At 45.7% G+C, this 22,279-nt stretch overlaps 1 protein-coding gene across 1 annotated transcript in view; it reads left to right on the top strand.

Moving 5' to 3' along the window:
• Positions 1 to 22,279, top strand: part of LOC144166420 (signal recognition particle subunit SRP54) — a 58,658-nt gene that overhangs the window by 19,473 nt on the left and 16,906 nt on the right. The window contains exons 6-10 of the mRNA XM_077695946.1: positions 554 to 704; positions 10,918 to 10,977; positions 14,300 to 14,388; positions 17,412 to 17,512; positions 21,951 to 22,111. Coding sequence (XP_077552072.1) covers positions 554 to 704; positions 10,918 to 10,977; positions 14,300 to 14,388; positions 17,412 to 17,512; positions 21,951 to 22,111 — 562 coding nt within the window. The remainder of the gene's footprint in view (positions 1 to 553; positions 705 to 10,917; positions 10,978 to 14,299; positions 14,389 to 17,411; positions 17,513 to 21,950; positions 22,112 to 22,279) is intronic.

Here is a 22,279-nt window from a genome sequence, read left to right as displayed (position 1 = left end):
AATTTGGACTTGCTGGGTATTTCAGACTCTCCCGAGGAACCGCCACGTGTCCGATAGGAGTAATGACTCACGGATTTTTTGGACTGCTCTTTAATTCAGGCTATTTTTCGTTGTCCTCCAGGTCCAAAAAATCGGTTGGCTACTGTAGACATTTTGACAAACAGAAGCTGCAGTTTTGTAAAGACCAATACGTGGTTACAATAGATTAGGCAATTAAAAAGGGTAAATAAAAGTGGAAGCATGGAGGTCGAATTGCACGAAACATTAAAATAAAAAAACGGATTGGATTATTGTTGCAGTAGTACACATAAAGGTTGCGCTGGTGTCGTTTTTTGAGTTTGGACAGCAAGGTAACTTGCATTGTTGTTGACTTCGATGCTTTCTTCGTAAAGTAGTTTTATTGGCCGTCCACTTAAAGATTGGTACGGTTTTGAATTTTTCAGATTATCTGCCAAAGTGGCAATGTGGTCATCTAATCGGGAAATTGGATTGGATTGGATTGGATGGTAAATTGGATGTGTGAAGTCAATTATGCCTCCCCTTACTCACACAGCTACACAGAGGTGGACCCCGTGGTGATAGCCCAGGAGGGCGTGGACAAGTTCAAGGGCGAGGGCTTCGAGATCATCGTGGTGGACACCAGTGGTCGCCACAAGCAGGAGGACTCGCTCTTCGAGGAGATGTTGCAAGTCTCCAACGCCACTGTGAGTAGTGCCTCTCCTATCGCTCGATTGGTTTTAAGTGCAGAGCACTTGAGGGGCTCGCCTTGTCACCGTAGCTCGCTCGCTGGACCCAAGTAGAGCCACATGGCGTTCCGTCGTCGTCGCAGCGTAACGCAGAGGCTTCGAAAGCCGAACGGTTTATATGGTCATAAGCGTTCGAAACTCGTGAACCGCTGGCGCTTGTCATACATCTCCCTGTTGTTTAATGCAAAGAAAGCTGTAGGTACATTTGAGGCAAAATTTGTTTATATAACCGGCAGTGCCTGTGTTCATTTGGTTAGGAACACTCGTTGGGTTGGTTTTTACGATCGTGAGCGAAAAAAGTGGCACTGCAATGCCGGCATGTGCGGGACGAAAAGGCAGCACGAGAAGAACAGAACTCCCGCTGGTGCAGTTTCAGGCAGGAGGCGCGCGAGCACTGCGAAGGTGGGAAATTTGAATTGCATTGGGTGGTAGCAGTAAGCGAATGACGGCGCTACAGCCTGTCGTACCAAATCACTGCTCTGCACTTCCGACAGCTTTCACATTGGGTGGAACGGCTTCATTTATTTATTTTTTTCTGGGGTTATGTGGGTGTGGGTGTGTGTACCTTCTTGGGGGGGGGGGGGGGGGTGGAAATTATATTATAACAAAGGACTGCCCGTTGCTTAGTTAAAAGAAAAAAGAAAAAAAAAACCACGAGTGCCGCTCCACTCACTGAAGGCAGATGACCAGCGAAGCTGTTCGTGGGTCAGGGGTTCGCCGCAAATTCCTGCTGAAACCGTGCCTTGCACTGGGGAGGCATTAAGCAGGATTGTAGCTATACTGATTCAGCTTCCCAACGGCGTCTTGCTTACGCTTGGTGTCCAAGGCCTGATCGCCATCGTCGGCTTCCTCTCACTGTGTTTGCTTCAGTTGTCGCCTGTATTTTCTTTTTTCTTTTTTTTTTTTTTTGGCTTCACGGCGCAAGTCACATTGTTGGAAAGCCAGCTTACAGAGAGCAACCTTATACCTATCTTCCTGAGGTCGGCCCAACCTCTGAACATCAATGCTTTTCTGGCTGGAAAGGAATTTGTCTAAGGCAACATACGCCATCTTATATGAAAATATTAAACAGGCAAACAGGTTGCTGAAGAAAGAGGGTGGACCAAAATGAAGAGTGAGGGAGCAACTTTTGTTGGTCCATGCCTGTAACAGCCTTGTTGTTAAGGATTTAAAGACTGGTACGAAAACAGAGAAGACTTTCGCTGCAAGAAGCAAGGTTCGTGGCACCGTGCAACACGCCCGCCATTTGCTCAACCAGTCGTGAAGTTACCACCTGGGCGGTGTACTCCCTAGGTGATGACATTACTTCCGCTGCACCGTTTGTCGTCACCTCCCGTCCTGATGTCATCTTGTTGGCCGTGACGGTGTGGCCATTCTCGGCACAAGCCACATTTTGTGTCCGCCGCATGCTCTGAAACTGAGCTCTTCCGTTGTTGCCACATGTGGGGCTAATTGACATCTCTCCACGTGCCACATCTTCGGTCTGCTGTGGAGCACTAACCGTCTTCCTCCATATGCCGGTTGCATAGAGGCTCTCAGCCTAGTTTCTGCGGAAAGCTTGCTGTCTTACGAGTTTCCGTAACACGCAGCATTACTGATCGATTGGCAGCTTTCCCCTGCACTGAAACTGCATTGGGACCTTCTTGGCTGCCTCGTCGCACCAATTTTCTGCCTCCTGGCGGTTCACTAAGCCCCTCAGGGCATCGTATGGCATCATATGGCTGCCCACAAAACACGGGGTTGTGAACCCGTAGACAGACCGCAGTTTTCGGGTCAGCTTGGACCACCGTCTGTGTTGCTTGGTGCTCCGTGACCCATCAGACGTCATCTTCGCGCAAGCTTAAGGCGCATTTCTCGCCGAGCTGGATGCCTTCTGTCGTGCCATAGGGAGGTCTGGCACCATCACTCTCTACCAAGAGTGCCCTCAGTATGTCAAACCAGTTGAAGGGCCACAGTGCCTTTCAGAAGCAGTGTGAAGGAAACGGACAACAAAGGAATGAAACAACAGCACATCACTTTTGAAATGTCGAACGTCTACCAACAAGCCCAGCTTCCCGTCCTTCTACACCTGGCCTGGTCATTATTTCTGGGCCCTCTGATGCTTGTAGCTTCAGCTTTTTCTTCTCGAGACCCTCCACATAGCCCAGGATCACCATCAGGGTGACGTCCAGTTACTTAATCCTTTCTTCCACCCATATTTCGCCCCCTTACAGTTTCCAGATACCCTCGTAGAGACCACCTTGCCACAGCAGAGCCAGACTTTTTCATTGATTTATTTGAAGGCCAAGGTGTCTGAAGGCTCTCGGCAAAAGCATTGACTAACATCTGGTGTTGTCTGCATGTATCACACTTGCATTTCGTCCCCGCTCTCGTTCTTTGATGTGTTGGAAGGACACATCAAAGCTTATGCCAGAGCTTGTTGCATGCCTGTGATGCAGAGCATGAAAAGGGGAGGAGAAAGCGGACATCCCTGGGGAAGCCCCTTGTTAGGAACAGGGTCTGTCGTATGTCCCTCCCATTCCGCTGTGAGGTCTCCCTCCCCCCCAACAGGCCATTCTCTAAGCCTAAATCCTCGTCGTCCAGACCTAGTCCCTTGAAATGTTGACCCAAGGTGCCTTTTGTCAGCTGTGTTGCAGGCGTTTGAGATGTCCAAGAATGTGGCAACGACCTGGCATTTTCCCTTGCAGCACGCGTTTGGTGGGCTGTGTGACCGCTAAAAGATTGTCCTCAGGGCACCGGCCTCTTGTGAAGCCCTTGTGCAGGGCGTTCAGGACACCCTCTATTTTTTTCTCAATTCTCGAGGCAGCTTCAAAAGACCTGCATGGTCGCCCTGTACAGCCCCTGAGTTTTGCAGGTAGGGGGTGGTTGTAATGTTTAGATTCTTTTATTTTGCTTTTTAAGCTATTTCGAGTTTCGAGCCTCGTGCTAATGAAATATTTCTTCGTTATGGCCGATATCGCGCATGTCTCTCGTGGTTTTGTTAGGTTTTCTCACTGATGTATACTCGAGCGAAATCACTAGCTACAGTCATGTGCTGAAGTGGGTGCTGCCATAGCAGCCCCCAGCAGGCCTTTCCCACTTCGCTTAGCCAGCCACGCGGTTTCTTTTCGCTGTTAAAACCGAAATGAACAAAAACGGGTAGCATTTATTTTTCCTTGCTCGTCTCCCACCAAGGGTCTAAACAATCTCTTACCTAGAAATCCGTTGAAGCTCCGTTTTTCTGATAATTAAGCGGGTTTAAATAATCATTGAAGATAAATTTTTTTGTAGCCACAGGCAACTTTTTAGCCTGTTGGCAAGCCGTACCAAGTAACAATGGAACGTTTCTCTGTGGGGCATGAATGGTGGCCCGCCTCCTGAAGTGCAGCTCACCTACGCACTTCAAGGGGCCATGCAGACAAAATACGAGTTTGTTTTATTCGAAAGATTTTGTGTTTTATGGTGGCCCCAGCGCTTCTCCGGCAGCAAACGAGCCTGTACCCACTGAGAAATTAATCAATTTAGGGGGAAATTTTGATTCTCCCGCCGAATTGTGTGTTTTGGTGACGACTACAATGAAGTCACGACGGTGGGTATTCAATTCCACTGCGTCATTCGGCTCTGCAGCCTTGCTTGCCGCCAGTCCTCCGAGATGGCGCTGCCATAATCAGCCACCGACCGTTGTCCGCCGTTGCTTTGTTTTTGACCATATTTGCTCCTGAAATTGTTTTTGTTATGGTAGAAAGTGATCGTTTCGTGAAACATCGTGTATGCTCGATGAAGAAGGTCATGCAAGGCAACGTCGCTTATGCCAATCGGCTAGTGTCGCTTAAAGGAGACATGAAGGCAAAATACAAGTTGGGTTTATTAGAAAGGCTGCTCAGTCCCAATAACAATCATACCAATATCATCGCAATCTTCGAACAAATAACGGAGATGTGAAAGAAAATGTATGAAGCAGTCGAGACCCCCTAGCCAATTTCCCGCAACTTTTCTATGACGTCACGGAACCTTGTTTGTGCGATTGGCGGCCGCCTAACTCACCTGTCGCGACAACACATGACTGGACGTCTGTAATGGGGCCTCTAGTTCCATTTGACTGCATCACTTGAATGCTAACGTGCAGTTAACGCACTGAAAATTATGTTTTATTGTTGGCCCGTATGACGTCATTCTTGCTCATGACACGTCACTGTGGCGCAAAATTTGAAAGTTTTTAAATCCTTTTTGCTTTTTTTTTTTTCGTTAGAAAAACATCTTTTGTGGCGGTAATGGAGCTGAGTGAGATACTGAATTTTAGTTCTTTCAAATTAAACGAAGTTGTATTTTCTCTTCATGGCTCCGTTAAGGCAACTTCACAGCAGTGGAGTGCTGTGCAGGTAAAACAAGCATAGTGCGCCCAGTTCCAACAGCATTGTGCATCGGTACTTCTATGTCTACGTGTATTTTCACGACTTTCACTGTTTACTCTGCCATTCTTACTATTGTAAAATGAATATGCATTTAAGCACAAATAGCTCCTTTGGCAAGCTTTTAAGCCCCGCCTTATTTGCGTTTGCTTTTGCTGGCCTCAGCCAATTGCACAGCTGGGCACATATGACATCATAGGTTTTTGTTGCAGGAAATGAGCTAGTGGGTCATATGGCCATTCCTTTTTTTCCTAATTATGTAGCTTATTGGAGCGTAGTGTACGTTAAACGTGCTGTCAGTATGATTCTAACGAGGCAATCTTTCGAATAAAGCAAATGTGTGTTTTGTCTGCACAGCCTCTTTAAGTGCAGAAAACCACCCTCCGCGGTGGCTCAGTGGCTAAGGCGTTGCGCTGCTGAGCACGAGGTTGCGGGTTCGATTCCCGGCCGCGGCAGCCGCTTTTCTGATGGAGGCGAAAAGCAAAAACGCCCGTGTGTACGAGATTTCGGCGATTGATAAAAATCCCCAGGTGGTAAAAATTAATCCGGAGCCCTCCACTACGGCGCGCCTCATCGCCTGCGTTGCGTCGGCGCGTTAAACCCTACAATCAATCAATCAAGTGTAGAAAACCTATTTTGGGACTTTACGTGTATTTACTTTCTGTGTCTGCTGCTTGAAAAGAAGGAAACACAGATACACAGCTGCAGCTGAAGAGGGCAGCAGGGAATTGTGCACAATTCAGGGATTGCAATAAGACTTGAGGGCCAAGCACGACACGTGTTCACACCCGTTTTCTCCCTCTGGTAGAGAGAAATATTGCGGAGGGAAAAAATAAGCGCGGAAACACGTCGCTGTCCACACACGTGGTGGGCTGACACCGTCATTCTACTTGCATTTGAGCAGAAGTTCTAACGGTTTGAATTTCACGCTTGAAAAGTGAAAAAAAAAAAAAAAATGCAACGAGGAAAATGTTTTTTGTCTTCCACCTGATATTCAAACAGTCATAACATTAAAGGCTGTGCACAGGCCTGAAATTTAGGCCCGCGTCCGTGATTATCACAGTAGGCCTGGAATGACCGTGTTAGTACAAACAAATATTACAACAGAATATTTTTCATGATTAAAAAACATTTATTTTTCTGTGATGAGCAGACTGACCATGTACCAATAATATTTAAAACTTTTTGGTGGAAAGAATATGATGAGAATCATTCAGATGCAGAAAAAAAAATATCTTAAAATTTTTTGCTTATGTGCGTACACAGATGGACTATACGCAGAAAGTGTTTTCGAATTGCTGCGAAAAAAGTTTGCCATGGCTTCAGGAACGTCCGCCTTCGGTAATTTTTTCGTGGTATCTTAGAGCCGGAAACAAGGCGCGCTGGTTTGGCATTCATTTTGTTTGCATCTCGATGTGCTGTGTTGCTCAGTTCGTCCCAAGAAATGCAGTTGCAGATGGCTCTCATTGTAGTTTTTCGTGTAGGCATGCGGAAGTGTTACACTTGTGTGTGTCGAGGTCTAGAAATAGGGCCTGTGAAATGTGATGAACTTTCCCCGAACCCCGCTGCTTGGTCTTTTGAGTAGACCCAAGCCTGCGCACACCTCTAGTAACTGTTTCTCCCTCACAGGTAGAGTGACGCTGGTAGTCGCATTGTGACCACTGACCTGTGCATAGTTCTCTGGCGCCTTGTTCAGCTGCATCTCTGCGGAGGTTTTCTCTTTTTTCTTTTCTAGAGGCTGACACAGAATTAGATTCAGATATTTCGATAATTTCTAAAATAGCGGTCCTACGTGGGAGCAAAATTCATGTCTACAATTGGTGCACAGTTTTCTAAGACCCTTATTTTTTTTCTGCCCCTGAAACACTCCCTGGGAAGTCGTTGAGGGAGGCACGCTGGTCTCAAAACAACTTCTTTTAATTTTCAAGTAAACTGTGTGAAACTTTCTGCTTTTTCCTGAATGGTTGCAAAGATGCCACTATTTTTTCAGTTGATCCATTAGTTCCCAAGATAGAGATGATTAGCCATTTTTCGGTGAAACAATAGACAGAACAGTGTTGGTCATAAAACTCTACTCCTGATATTTCTGAATACTATGAACCCGGTGAGTGCAATAATCGAAGCAGTTTTTCGGTGCACTACTTGGAACTAATTTTACAGCTCGTTAAAGTTTGGTGGCACCAGTGGCAAGGAACCGTTTCGGATGCCCATTTCAAACACCAAAGTGCAATGAGCTGTAAAATTAGTTCCAAGCGATGCATCAAAAAACTGCTTCGATTATTACACTCCCCAGGGTTCATAGCATTGGAAAATATCAGGAATACAGTTTTATGACCAACACTGCTTTGTCTATTGTTTCACCAAGAATGGCTATTTATCTCAGGAACTAATTGTCCAGCCAAAAAAAAAATAATGGCATATTTGAAATCAGCGGGGAAAAAGCAGCAAGACTGACAAGTTTGGCAGAGGTTACTTGAAAATTAAAAGGAGTTGTTTTAGGACCAGGTGCCTTCTTAAGTTAGCTTGTATCTGCCTTTTGCATTCCTGTTGTGAGCTGGTAGTCGGGGTGTGTCTTGCATTGGGGCAATGCCCAAGGCGCTGGGTCGCCCACAGTGTCGGCCAGCTCTTGTATTCGGGATAGGGGGGACCTTTCGTGATGCTGCTTTCGAGAACACTCAATTGCTGTTGCTCTGGTCCCTTCACCTGACTATCGTGTTTGGTCCATCTCCAGTGGTTGCGTCAGACCTCTGTGCGCCAGAGCCACGCGCTTGCCTTTCCTGCTTAACTCTTCGAGCTTTCCTTTGTTGCACTGTGCGAGTGCAACACATTATGCACAGGTTGGGTGTCAAGGCGTATGTGCAGTTGCGGTAAGAGCTCGTAAGCCCGTCTGTGGTATTCTCAAGTCAGTTGTGCCTCTTTCGACGTCTCCTTTCGCTCCAGCAACTTGTGGACTTTTTGGCTGTGATTTGCTCCATTCACACACCCACGCACGTGCAAAAAGTGAATTGGTGCGGCTTGCACTAGTGCTGCGAGGCTGGAGAAACAGCTGAGCTGGGGGTCGACCTGTAGCTTCTCGCCTCACGGACAGTGGATTAAGGGGGCAGTTGGGTCTTTGGGGCCGAAAAACTGTCAAAAAAAGCGTTTTCTCAAAAATGGCATTTTTGGCTTACGCGGCCATTTTTATATCAGTCTGTAAATTTCCTCATCAAAAGGCATCATATTTTGTTGTTATTATATTATAATAGCATTTTAAAGTGCACCCTACAGCTCGGTAAGCGCAGAATTCGATGGTGAAACGGCACTTTTCTTGCAATGCAAAGCTAGCATTTCATCCTCAGATATCTTGGCACCCAGAGCAGGTACAACTTTAATTCTTTTTGCTTCTGATACCGAAATGTGTGGAGAATACAATGTTGGAAACAGATTTTTCAAATGGAGGCTTTGGAAAATTATTATTGTGTTCAATTGGCACCACCCGCGAGCCATTTCTGGCAAAGCGCGGGAGAAGCGAAGTTCCCTGTGTTGTAAAATGACCAAAAATAGCTGAATCAAAAAAGTTCTTCCTATGTTGTATTCTTTAGTCATTTGTCTGCCTAGCCACGTGGTAATTGCCATTCTGTATGGAGTGGTTATTTTGTAACTGTGACCCAAAATAATGGCAGTTAATCATTAATTAACTCGAAATATAATTAACTTACAAGAAATCTAATGGCACATTTGAAATCAGCACAAAAAACTATAACGCAGTGCAGTTTCATTAAAATTGGTTGGTAAATAAAAAAAATAGCTCTAAGACCAGTCTGCCCCCTTAACGAGAGGGAGCAGCCGGACGAAGCAGTGCAAAGCCATTTTGGATGGCACTGGAAAGCAGCAAAGACCGTTAATGCAGTACAGTTGAACGTCGTTATAACGAACACTGATATAGCGAATTATCGGCTATAGCGAACTAAATGCAGACTTTGCTTGGTCACGCTTTATTTCAACGACACTTACTCTCTTATTACAAAACTGAAACCGTGAGAGCCGCGCGTGATCGGATATAACGAAGAAATATTTGACCAGGAGGCTGAGAAGCTAATTGGAAAAAACTCCCCGTAGTCCTAAACTTCAGAAGTATGGAGGCCCTTTTGTTTGTGGACACTCTGAAAAACTCCATCCTGCTCAGAGCTGTGAGTATCCACCAGACGAAGGTCACATCCTTCATCGAATAAATAAGGACGCAGTCCTGCTTTGTCGAGTGAACTCTGTTCTGTGGTAATTGCACATACTCATATTTTGCTTCACTCAGCTTGACATGCAACTAGGAGAAAGGTAAGGGTTACCTTGTGTATAGTGGGTTCGAAGACAAAAAAAAAAAAAATGAATTTTTGTATCAAGTGTATTTGCGCGAGCCAGATTGTCGATTTGTTATAGCTGATTTTCACCTGTACTTTTATGATGAATATTGGTTATAATGAATTAATTTGCCATCCTGATACTACTTTGTTATAACGAGGTTCGACTGTACGCACAGTAGCAGTCGTCATCATGCCTTTCATCGTCGTCTTCCGACGGCACTGCCGCGTAGGCAAAGTCCTCCATCTGCAGTTACATTGTTTAATGCGCTTGGCAGTCTTCGGGTGCCAGATTTTTCTTGTACAAAGTGGGAGAAGGGCTGTGGCAGTTGCATTCCTCCGATTGTCGACAGAACGTGAGAGACAGACGCCAAAGCATGGCATCTGCTCCCAGGCTTCTGTGCCATCAGTACTGGGAAACAGAAGTCACAAGATTTAAAAAAAAAATGATATTCTGGTTATGAAAAAAAAACTTGTAAACTCCCAGTGTTTTTTCCACAACTACACTGCAGTCAAACATGTGCGTTTGTCCCTCTCACTTCGAGCCAATTGTATCGTGGTGTCGCTCTTCTCATTGTGGTGCCAAAACTGCTGGTGTGATGGAACCGGACAGAAAGGAATCAGCTTAGGAGCCCTTGACGAGTTTCTGTAGTTGTGAGTGCAGCCAATGACACAACACATCTGACGAGACAGGCTTATCACATGGCAAGGGCTGGTGTGATAAAAGCTGTGCACAAGCAGCTTGAAAAAAATTACCGTATTTTCCGGTGTATAAGTCGCGCTTTTTTTCTGAAATTTTCATTGGTGCGGCTAATGTATGGAATAAATTTGGTACCTGGCGGCCGCACATGGTCCACGCTCGAAAAGGTGCCTGTGTGCTGCATGATGTCAGCGCACGATGGGAGACACAGCGCTGTGGTCTGAATGAATGAATTATTTGTTAGCGAGTCGGAGGAAGACGGCTTCGATGGTTTTGCCTAAACGCCGTCTGCAAGTACATGCCATCTGTGTGTATCAATGAACCATTCTTGAGAAGTTAGTTCTGTCTAGACTTTGGGCAGTAGATGCATGTGTCTAGCACTGCTTACCGCGGATGCATTCAGAGCCGGCGGCCGCCGCTGCCATGTACTTTCGACCCACTTTCTAATGAACTGAACCTCTACAAGTTTACCTGATTAACAAGTGCATTTTGTACACCAGTGCGTCCTATGCATCAGTGCGACTTATATACGTTTTTTTTTTTTTTAAACTGCCGTTTTGAGAGGGGTGCTACTTGTACAAAAGTGCGACTTATAGAGCGGAAAATACGGTAAACAAGTGTGCTCCTGCACCTTTTTATTTTGTGTCCTTTTTTCCCAGTTTTGGGTTGGGGGCACTGTTTGCAAGACACGAGGGGTTTCGTCCCGTTGTTGTGACACCTGTTTGTTTTTTTCTTGTGTCCTCTCGTAGAACCCAGACAACATCATTTTCGTCATGGACGCCTCTATTGGTCAAGCCTGCGAATCTCAGGTAAGCTCACTCAGTGGGGGGTCCTCTTACCGGCCTGGAAGAAAAAATCAGGCCCACATGCCAAGGTTACAACGCATTGTAGAGTCCCAGGTGGTCAGAATTGACCCGGAGTTTTTAACTACGGCACGTGGCGTGGCCAATGTGTAGTTTCAGTGTGAGAGACCTGAAGAATTTGAATTACTGGCGAGAGGAAAATGCCTTTAAAAAAAGTGAGTGGTGTGCTTACGGCAGCACATGGGTCTTTGATCAAAAGCTTTATTTTCGCAGTTATGGTGATGAAAATTGTAGGACATGTGTAGTTTTTCATTCTGATCGTAGATGTGAAATTTGTTTTTTTTAGTAAAACGACAACATTCAAATTTATTGCGATTTCTGTATTGGATTTTCTGACAGCTTTTGGAAAAATACTGCTGGAGGGGTGCAGCTGAACCAGGTGCCAGTGAACTGTGCACAAATCAAGGAGTGCAATAAGACTAACATTGTTATTCTATTTGCTCTGGAGCAGAAGTTACGACCGTTTGACATCTGGGCTGGGAAGGTGGCAACCAAAAAAACCGATTTTGCCTTCCCAGCCCAGACTTCAAACGGTTGTAACCTCTGGTCCAGAGCAGATAGAATAACAATGTTAGTCTTATTGCGCTCCTTGATTTGTGCACAGTTCACTGGCACCTTCTTCAGCTGAATCCCTCCAGCGGTATTTTTACAAAAGCAGTCAGATAATCAAATACAGAAATCCGAATAAATTTGAATGCAGTCGTTTAACACAAAAACAAATTTCACATCTACGATCAGAATGAAAAACTACATATGCCCCCAAATTTTCACCATCATAACTGTAAAAATGAAGTTTTTGGTCAAAGACCCATGTGACCCCTTAATAAATTTCGTTTTTGTTAGCTACACTGTGTAAATGTGAGCAAAATTCACGGTGCAAATTTGAGGAATAAAAGAGTGAAAATAGTGAGAAATGGTGTTGATTACCGTATTTACTCGCGTAATGAACCCACTTTTTTTTTTCCAGAAAATTCGGCATGAATTTGGGGGGAGGGTTCATTATGCGGGAAGAAAATTGCAAGAGATTTTTTAAAGTTGAAATTTCATGCAATAAAGTTGCTAGGAGAAGCGCTGTCAGAGCCTTACCATTTTCGTAAAAACACGTAGGTAATTACGTAATGAAATTTATATTTTATTTGCAACTCGCCATCGTCCCCCTTCGCCATGGAGCTTCCCTCCTCACTGAAGTCGCTTGCAGCCACACTTTTGTTGTCGGAACTGTCTTCCGTGCTCTCAAGGCACTCCAAAATTTCTTTTACGACACCGCAAACTTCCTTTGGGCCCACGAAACACACGGCGACCCCTGTTCACCGCCCGGAAACCTCTCGTTTTCGCCCATAGCCTACACTCACTCGGTCAACACTGAAGTGCCACGCAGCTGTGCCATTTCCATGTGCAGCGCATTCTCCGCCACTGTAGTTTAAAATGCCGCGCAGCAGGACCACAAAAAAGGTTGGAACACAGCTGAACAACAAAACCACGGAGCGTAATGGCGAAGTCAGCAAAGTTGCGTAACAGCAAGAGCAGAGGAGTGCGGAGTACGTTTAGTGCTTTGTGCGCACGCCGGCGGAACAAGATTAAACATCAAATAGCAGGGAAGGAGTGCAGAGTACGTTTGGTGCTTTGTTCGCACACCACAACGTTTTTATGGCGCAAGGTTTGTCAACAGGTGGCGCACCGCAAACGCGCAATTTTTTAATTCTAAGCCACGGCATTCGCGCTCACGTCTCCGGCTACTGATGAGATTTGTTTTTCTTGGAATGCATTTTTAGCAATTCTGCGTGTACTGTAGCACTGTAGCAAGTTACTGCGATCGCCTACAGCATCAGCAACCATGCTTAAAATAAAAACATATCACCGCTGCATTTTTTATTCAGTGACAAAAAAGTCAATTCTCAACAAGAAAAGTGGGGGGAGGGTTCATTACGCGAGTGGGTTCATTATGCGAGTAAATATGGTATGTATTACACCCAACGGAAAGGCTCAAGAGAGCTTTAAGTTTAGTTCGTCGATGGGCAGTGATTTGGAACAGTAATTTGTTCAGTCAGCTGGTGCTTCTCCTTCGGTTATTTAATTGGATTTGTGATTAACTTCTTTCCTGAAGTGTGGGGTCAGTAGGAGCAATGAACGAACACTTAGCTTTCACGCTCTCTTCTACAGCGAAGTAATATCATTTTAGTTCCTTTAGAAGCCCTAAAAGTACTGCAGTTTCTCTGTTTTCCCTGCCCTTATCGTCGCTTTGTGCGATGAAGAAAGGGGCATTAGCCAGGTGTTTGGAGTCTTCACTAACAGGCTTAGGGGGAGGGAACTTAAGCTTACTGGTAGTGCCTCACCTCTGCTCACCTCTTGTGGTTCATTCCTTCATTCGCTCATCAATTCATTCAATGGATTCATTCATTATTTACACGGGGGAAAGCTGCGTTGCAGCAGCAGCTGTCGATTTCTAAACCTGTTTCAAAATGGGACAGTGTTCTATATCCACAATTATTTACGGCCTGTCGGGGCGTTGTGTTCAGAAAGCTTAAGTGGAGGAAAACTGGGGTGCGAATGGATGGGTAATATCTAAGCCATCTACGGTTTGTCTTGTCTTGACATTGTCTTGTTCTACCAAACCAGTCGGAAATTGCAGAGCATGCTTCTTTAACTGTGTTCAGAAACTTGGGTCGCTGGATTAAAAAATAAACAGCAAAAAATCAACGACAATGTTCAACAAGCTTGCCAAGGAAAGTGACTTCGCGGGAGGTAACAAAGTCATGGAAACAGTAAGCGATTATGTCTGTCTTGGGAATTCATAAGTGCTCATCGCAACTGCGGAAAGGAAATTGGGATAAGAAAACAGCTGCGTGGAGTACGGAACACACTCGTGCGGAAGACAATCTAGCGAAAATTAAGCGAAGAAAATGGGCTTGAGGCACAATAGGTGGACCACCCGTTTAACGGAGTGGCTGCCAATCGATCGTAAATGCAACAGCCGTCAGCCAAGGACTTAATAGAGGTGATAAATTGTGAAAATTGTGGGGAAACGGTAAACTCGGCTAGCACTTAATAGACGTGCCATCTAGGATCTTTGGGAGAGGCGTTCATCCTGAAGTGAACACAAACAGGCTGATAATGGTGATGATGGGGGTGGGGCTTCAAACCAACCGTCTATTTGGTCGGTCTACTCGGTCGATTTGGCCCTTACTAGCCTACTCCACCTGCTTGCCACAGTGTGCTGTCAGTGTGCCCTCAGTGCGCCCTCAGTGCGCCCTGATGCTTGTCGATGCAGGCACGTGCCTTCAAAGAGAAAGTCGACGTCGGAGCTGTCATTGTCACGAAGCTCGACGGCCATGCGAAGGGTGGTGGAGCATTGAGCGCGTGAGTCTTGCTTTTTTTATTTATTTTTTTGTGTTCCTTTTAGTTTTTGTTTATTTGTCTTAAGCTACAGGAAACGAAAAGCCAACTTGTTAAATCTGCTCAAAAATTTAAATGTTGTTTCTCAATCAGCCGATACATTTTGCGGCAGAAATGTTTTGCATTTCGACGTACCCCAAGGTATCTCAGACAATAAATGGTTCGTGTTGGCGGGGAGTTAGTTGTGAGTGTAACAAGGACTTTGTAAGAAAACTTGCTCTTCTTGGGCAGTGCTCTAGCACTGTTGCACTATTAATGTCTCGTGTTGCAATGTCTAAGGGAGAACATGGCGGTATTTGTGCCTAACTCCCTGAGTACAACCTGCCCAGCAGGTTTTCCCTGATACAGCCAAGCCATGTTATAAGAGGCATGGATGTAAGGCACTATTCACCCACATGGATGGCCGCCCTATCTTTCCCATCAAATTGGCCTCTTTTATAACAGGAATAGGATGTACAAGATAGTTATAAAGGACAAGTTATCCTTGAATTTTATTCAGCAATCTTGCTTGTAACAGACATTTTAACTTTAGATGCAATGCCACCAGTGACTAACGGCAGTTGCGTCCGTTGTGGAAACACAGGGGACGACAGACGCCCGCAGTCGCTATTACAACTGAATTCGTAGTGGTTCAGTCAGCTATGAAAACGATGAGAAGCCCTGCCATCGGAAATACAATGTACACAAGTGTTTACAGCTTACTGCCATGTGTAAGAGCGTGACCGCGCATGCAAGCTTCTGCGCAAGCCAAGAATACCGGTACGTCGAAATGCGCTGTCCCAGTCGCGTTGCGCCCAGTTAACTCTTTCGGGACCGCTCCATAGGCCATCGATCACATATGATCGATGGTTTCGCACGCCTGCAGAATACAAATTTTCGCTCGATGGAACACCTAGCGACATCTAGGAGATAGTTTGAAAACTGGAGTTTTTTCTTTTGTGAAGTATCTTTTTTTATCGCCAGGCTGCAACGCACCAAATATTTTATTCTGATGGGCGGTGGTTTCGAATGTAAACAAACATGGTGTCATACTCGCACGTGAGCGCAATAAGAAATCCGCTGGAAATATGTTCTCGCTGGTTTATATCTGTTCACTAGGGTGTTAACTACCTATGGTGGTGATCTCCTGCCACCAGCGCCGAAACGGATCGAGTTTTCACCGAGCCCGGTGTGTACCTGGGCAACGACGTAGCTATGGCCCTAGTGCCAAAGAGATCACACACAAAACAAAAAACCAGTTACGCCTAGCCGCATTAAACTTTTGCGATGTAAAAACAAAGCATTGTGTCAGATTTTGTATATCCTGAAATAATTTTATTCTTTGTGAATATTTTTATATTTACGCTTTTTTCTATCTTTTTCTGTATTTTTTTTAGAAGTTCTTTCAGATTTTTTCATGGTGTTCTCATCAGTGTTGAAGTAAAACGTGGTATTTTATGTCAAATAACATATAATTAGCTGCATTTTGGTATATGCTAAAGCAGGATGGTGCCTTTTCTTTATGTAACAAAAAGTTTGTACCGAGTTCAAGTTTGTTCATCACTTTTTCCGGCGGTCCCGAAAGAGTTAAAGGGACCCCGAAAAGCTTTGTGAAGGTGGCAATCAAATGCATTCAGGTGGTAGAACACATAACGGGGGATTTTTGAGCCAAGTGTGAGCACCATACGTTGTACGGATAATTTGTAAACAATTTTTGAAGATCGCCTTTTTCAGCCGATGAGCGCGACGCCGCAGCGAGCCGACCGCGGCTGACGCAACGGCGAAGGTGCCCCCTGATTCGCCCAATCGCCGGCGAGGTTGGCCGTCGGCGGTGTCACTGTTATTGGCTTCCGGCTGCTCTCCCTCCTTCCTGCGCAATCCCGAGGCAAAGGCGTGTCCGCAGCGATTGACGCGTGCCTAGGCGCAGGAATGTAGCTAGCGCAGAATGGAAGTCGAGCGTGGCGATGTCACATGGCTATTCCCAGTGTTTCCGGCTGCTTTGAAGGAAGCAGAGAGGGAGGAGGAGTCGATCGGCAAGTGGGGAGAGGTGCATTTAATTGCTTCTGGCGCAGCTAATACTGAATGTAGATCAATAATTCCAACGGCATTGCATCGCTATATTGGTGCTACGTGACAATACAGGCCTTTTGTAACTTTTACAGAAGGCTTTTCTGGGTCCCTTTAAGAGGCATCGCAGATGTTGAGTCCTGCAAGCCTGATGAATAGGCAGAGCACGCAGTGGAAGAAGCTGTGGCTATTCATCAGGCTTGCAGACTCAACATCTACGATGCTTCATCTTCTACAGACAGTGAAAGAAGAGAAAGCTTGTTGGAAGCTGTTGTAAAAAAACAGTTTAAAATACAGTAATGATGCAAACAAGGATTCAGAACTATTTCATGAATTCTCGGGGCGAAACATAAATTAGAATGAATATTTTACAACATGCTGTAGCGTTCCTTTGAGCTTATCTTAGTCGTACGGTGCCTAGATTGAACTACGGGTTGATCATTAAGTGAAAATGTGGTACCGTGCTTATAAGAGACCTCTCATGTGAGCGACAGAAACTTCTCCCTCGTACGTGCCTCTTATAAAGAAGTTTAAGTGTACTATAATACGCTGCTGCTCATGATTAGTCAAGTTAAGAAGGAAATGGCAAGCGTCTCTTTTAATTTGAGACAAGGATGCCATCCAGTTGCTTTGCTCTGTTCACAGCTGGAAGCACGAATTAGAATTATTTTGCTGTGTTCATTTTGTCCTAATTAACTGGTTTTGCAAACATTAAGTATTCTTAGGATGTGGACCCGGCAATAGGAACTGTCCCACGTATCTCACTTCTCGTTCCTCTTATTTATTGCCTCTTTATCATTCTCCCCGACTTTATGGTAGGTAAGCAAGTTTCGTGGTCATGGAAGATGCTTCTGTCGTGAAAGTAATTTTTCAGTCACCGATGTGTTGGAGTTAATGTGCGGATTGTTGACACCTCTTGTTTGAAATTCACTGTGGTGCAGGGTGGCGGCGACGCACAGTCCGATCATCTTCATAGGCACCGGGGAACACATAGACGACTTTGAGCCCTTCAAGGTCAAACCGTTCATCAGCAAACTCCTGGGTGAGTGGGAACGACTTGACCTGGCCTCGTTTACCACGGCATTTGTCTAAGCTGGTTGTGTAGCTCCTCCAAGCGGGTGATTCCACTGCTTTTTCATTCGTGCCTCTCCCGGTAATGCCTGTTAGTGCTAGTAATGTCTGGCATATGCAGAAGGCAGGTGTTGTGGTTGTTGTCAACCTGATAGACTTCGTTTAATGTGGCAAAATGGGCATGCTGGTACATAATTTAGGCAAAACAATGTAAAAAAGACTAAGACACAGAGAGATACGTGACAAGGACTGCGCTGAACTATCAACTGGTTTTATTTCGAAACAGACACAATATATAGAGCTCTGACAAGGTTTATCTGCACATGCGTAGAAAATTTAGTTCTTTCTCAGACAAGGTTATAGAGGCTGTGCTGACGCATAAAAACCAATAAAACCAGTTGATGGTTCACCACAGTCCTTGTCGTGTAATTCTCTCTGTCTTTGTCTTTTTTTGCGCTGTTCTGCCTAGACTTCGTTCGTTTTAGGCCTGCTTGTACCAAGTTGTGTGCCAATATCTAGCTGAAGAGTGGCAAGCAGCACTACTGGCACCGTCGACCGTTTCGGAACACGCATCCGTGTGCAGTTAGCTCGGTGAAATCGGTCTATCGGGGACTTTTGGGGGTTCCTGTTCTCACGATTTTGCTGTAGATTTTGGTCGCCATTACGTCGTGTACTCGGGCGTAAATACCTTATAGTGCAGAAAATTTAGGTCGACCCCTTACCTTGCAGCCAAAAAATGCAAAAAATAATTTGGTACACAACGTCGTGTTAATCTCGATGATACGAATCTCGCGGGACCGCGAAAAATATTCGTATCATCCGAAATTCGTATGAACCAACACAGACCAAAAAATTGAGCGCTGAAAAAAGTTTTCGTTTATTTCTTTTCTTACTTTCGCATGAACAAATCCATGATTTTTTCTGCCTTTTTTAAACCCCCCTGTCGCAAAGCAGTCTTTTCTGGAGCACGTAAAGCTTCACGCTCGTCTCCTCACTCGCTGTGCTCAAGCTCGCTACACGCCGCAACAGTCAATCGTGAACCGCATGGTGCGTTTTTGCAAGCGATTCGCACGCCTCGGCTTTGCGCGCGCTGTATTTTCACGGCCGCATTGACAATTTCGCGCCCGCGGTATCTCCTACCTCGGTCAGAAAAAGACGCTGACGACTTGCGAAACGATCGAGACAGCCCGCTGGCTCCGCCCGAGATGTTTAGGCTTAGCACTCCGGCAGATATTTTATGGGCGCTTTCACTAGCGGCGCGGATGATGTTTTATAGTACCGTTTTCGCCAACGTTATCAGCTCCTTTACTGCACAAGAAACTTCGTGTCTGCCTTGAGCGGCATTTTAAAGAGCGGCTAGAAGCAGTCGCTCAAGCGGCCGTGCCACTTCGCGGCCGAAGCCGCCGCCATGTTGCCGCCGCCGGCCGCGGCGCGCGCAGCGTGCGAGAGGTTTCGTCGTTTCGCGGCGCGCATGGGGCGTGCGGGGCGCGTTTTCGCGAGCAGAAAACAACAGCCCGGCCGTTTCTGGAGAAAGAAGAGTGACAAATGGGGAGAGAGAGCCGTCACTTGCTTGTTCGGCACTCGGGCGCCTCGTCGGCTCGTTCGTATCATCCGCCGGGCCGCGCAAGTCCGTTCGTAACAGCCGAAATTTTTCCCATTGCAAACAATGCAATTTTGCCGGGACTTTTCAGAAATTCGTATCATCCCGAAATTCGTATCACCCAGAATCGTATCATCGAGATTCTACTGTATTAAGACTATATCTTGGTTCGTCTCAGATTACCTATTAGGGTTGTCTGAAATGCCATCAAACGACTGCATCTCGCTGGCTGTCGCCCACACAGCAGGTCGTCCTCGGTGCAGTCCAGGCAATTGCTTATGCAGCACTTCATAATGAAGCACTCGCAAGACCATGTCATTGTTAAGCGAGCGCAAAGCATGGAACACTTGAGTGCAGACTGTACTGAGAGCCAGTCTGTGCAGGCGGCCAGCAAGCATCTTGGGGTAGTGATTCGTAGAGACTTCACAGAACGCTCAAAGACAAGTGTCGCCACTTTGTACAGCAGCACAGGTGCACAGAGCAGTGCCCATGAAGCGAGGTCTTCCGAGCATTGTGTACCGAGAGCTGCCCTTTCAGCTAACGCCAGTAACGTACACTTCTTTTGGTGACACCAAACTGGCCAAAGTGGACACGTTTTTAACTTTGGAAAGCCACCAGCTTTTCTTTTAAATGCTACTGGGAACAGGCGCCTGGCACCTCAACTCTTTTTGAGCTAGGAAAAAATAGCACAAACATATTCACTGACAGCGGGAGAAGCAACAAAACAAAGGTGGTGGCGCGTCTGATTGATGGTGTTGGCGATGGTGCCTTTGTGGTTTGGATGGGCTTGATGGCTACAGTGTTGCTACATGACAACCAGAATGATGCCAGTGACTGCTGTATAGGTCGAGGGGTGACTTTTCGGCACATTTTTCGCTAAAAAATCTTGACTTATATTCCACCTTATACGGTAGTACGCACAGACTTTATCAGAATTTTTTCGGTAAAGCCGAAAGTGTGGAGGCCGCGAAAAATTCAATGTACAAGCTTACCTTCCAAGCAAGGCTGGAATGTTTTATGCCGGAAAGATTGAGAAAATACTTTTCTTTCATACTGTCGTAAAATATTTTTGTCGCATTTAAAGGGAAATCTTATTCTTTGATTTCTTGGTGGTCGCAAAGGCTTAGATTGGCCAATAAAATTTTGACAAGGGTGTACTATGTCTAACAGCAGTTACTGTGAACGCTAACGAAAAACGGGAAGAGCAGAGCTGAGAACCGGTCCCGGTATGGTACCCGGTACACCTGCACATGCGCACAACCAGTTTTTCCATCACTGTGGACGTGCAGTAATGTTGGTTGCCTACTGGGTACCGTCTAGTACCAGTTTTTTGCCCTGCTGCAGATCTGTTTGTTAAGGTTGCATGTTCCAAAAACAAGCTTAAAGGGGGACACTGCCCTTAAAACAGCTCGCTTTAATTGTTAAGTAAACTCTGTGAAACCTGTCAGACTTGCTGTATTTTTTTCCACTGATTTCACATATGCCATTATTTTTTAGTTCGTCAATTAGTTACCAGGATAATTGGGGATAATTAGTCATTTTTGGAGGAACAATGGACAAAAAAGTCTTAATCATAAAACTGTAATGCTTGTGTTTTCCAGTACTATGAACCCTGGTGAGTGCAGCAAGAGAATCGGTTTTTTGATGCACTGCTTGGAACTAATTTTGCTGCTCATTATTAAACTTTGGTGGCACCAGTGGCAAGGAACCATTTTGATTCCACATTTCAACCACCAATGTTTAATGAGCTGTAAGATTGGTTCCAAGCAGTGCATCAAAAAACCGATTCTCTTATTGCAAAACATAAGCATTACAGTTCTATGTAGGGTTGCCACCTTTCCCTGCAGAAAAAACTGGCCCTCTGGGGAGGGGGGGGGGGGGGGGGCGTGATATATAGAAGGTTAAGTCTGTGTTAAAAAACAGACCACGTTTTTTTTTGTATCTTTTTACATACAATGTCATATAGTGTAGCGCTTTCCTATAGAGAAATCCACATAATGCTTGCTCTCAAAGTGATCGAGATTTTGGTTATTGCTCTGAATGTGCTGCAGTGAAAAGTAACTGCCCTTTCTGACCGTGCCGGTGGCATTTGGGGGTTTTATTCCTCCCTTTGGTTCCCTTCCATCTGAGGAATCTCGCTCGGCCACATATTTTCTCGCTCGCTTGTCTTTGAAGAGCTTGTCGACACATGTTTCTCGTGGTAGTGGCTGTATTGACGCTTACAAAAGGCCAAAAAAAGAAATAGCCGCTGCACGGTGGCCAAAAAACCGACCAATGTCGGCCGGTTTTGGGTACACACCGGCAACCGGCCTGCGGTCTAAAAACCGATCGGGCCGGTCCAAAACCGGTCAGGTGGCAACCCTAGTTCTGTGACCAGCACTGTTTTATTCATTGTTCCTCCCAAAATGACTAATTATTTCTAAATTATCTCGGAAACTAATTGACCAGCTAAAAAATAATGCCATATTTGAAATCAGTGAGAAAAATGCAGCAAGTCTGACAATTGTCAGAGAGTTCACCTAAAAATAAAAGAAGCTGTTTTAAGAGCAGTGTCCCGTCTTAACGGGGGCCCTGATGACAAAATACAACTTTTTTTGGTTTTAGAGAACTAGCCTTTGGTACCCCTCACTCACCCAACTTGGTTCCAACGCTGTTCGTGGACAAATCGATTCTGAAAGGAACGAAGAAAGTGGCAAAACTCAAAGTGGTACAGTTGGGAGTTAGGAGACGAGGTTTCTTCCGCTCTGTGGTGTGGGAGGGTCGTTCAACGCTGTGTGTTGTCCCCCTCCCCTCGTCTTAAAAATTCCAGGCATGGGCGACATCGAGGGCCTGATCGACAAGGTGAACGAGCTGAAGCTGGACGACAACGAGGAGCTGATCGAGAAGCTGAAGCATGGCGAGTTCACGCTGCGCGACATGTACGAGCAGTTCCAGAACATCATGAAGATGGGACCCTTCAGCCAGATCATGGTGGGTGAGACCACTGCATAGCCGGTGCGTGCAGAGAGCGTCTGTCCGTAACAAACATCCTCACACAATGCAAAGCACTAGACACAACACGACATGAACACTTGCCAGGGCTACACAGATACAACTTTCCGCTGCATCCTGCATACTTTCTGGGAGATAACCCCACGT

Source organism: Haemaphysalis longicornis, unplaced genomic scaffold (genome assembly GCF_048455015.1).
Source record: "Haemaphysalis longicornis isolate Haplotype H1 unplaced genomic scaffold, Haemaphysalis longicornis Haplotype H1 scaffold_17, whole genome shotgun sequence".
NCBI lineage: Eukaryota > Metazoa > Arthropoda > Arachnida > Ixodida > Ixodidae > Haemaphysalis > Haemaphysalis longicornis.
Note: the sequence above shows the minus strand (reverse complement) of the source record. Positions and strands in the feature narration are given on the sequence as shown.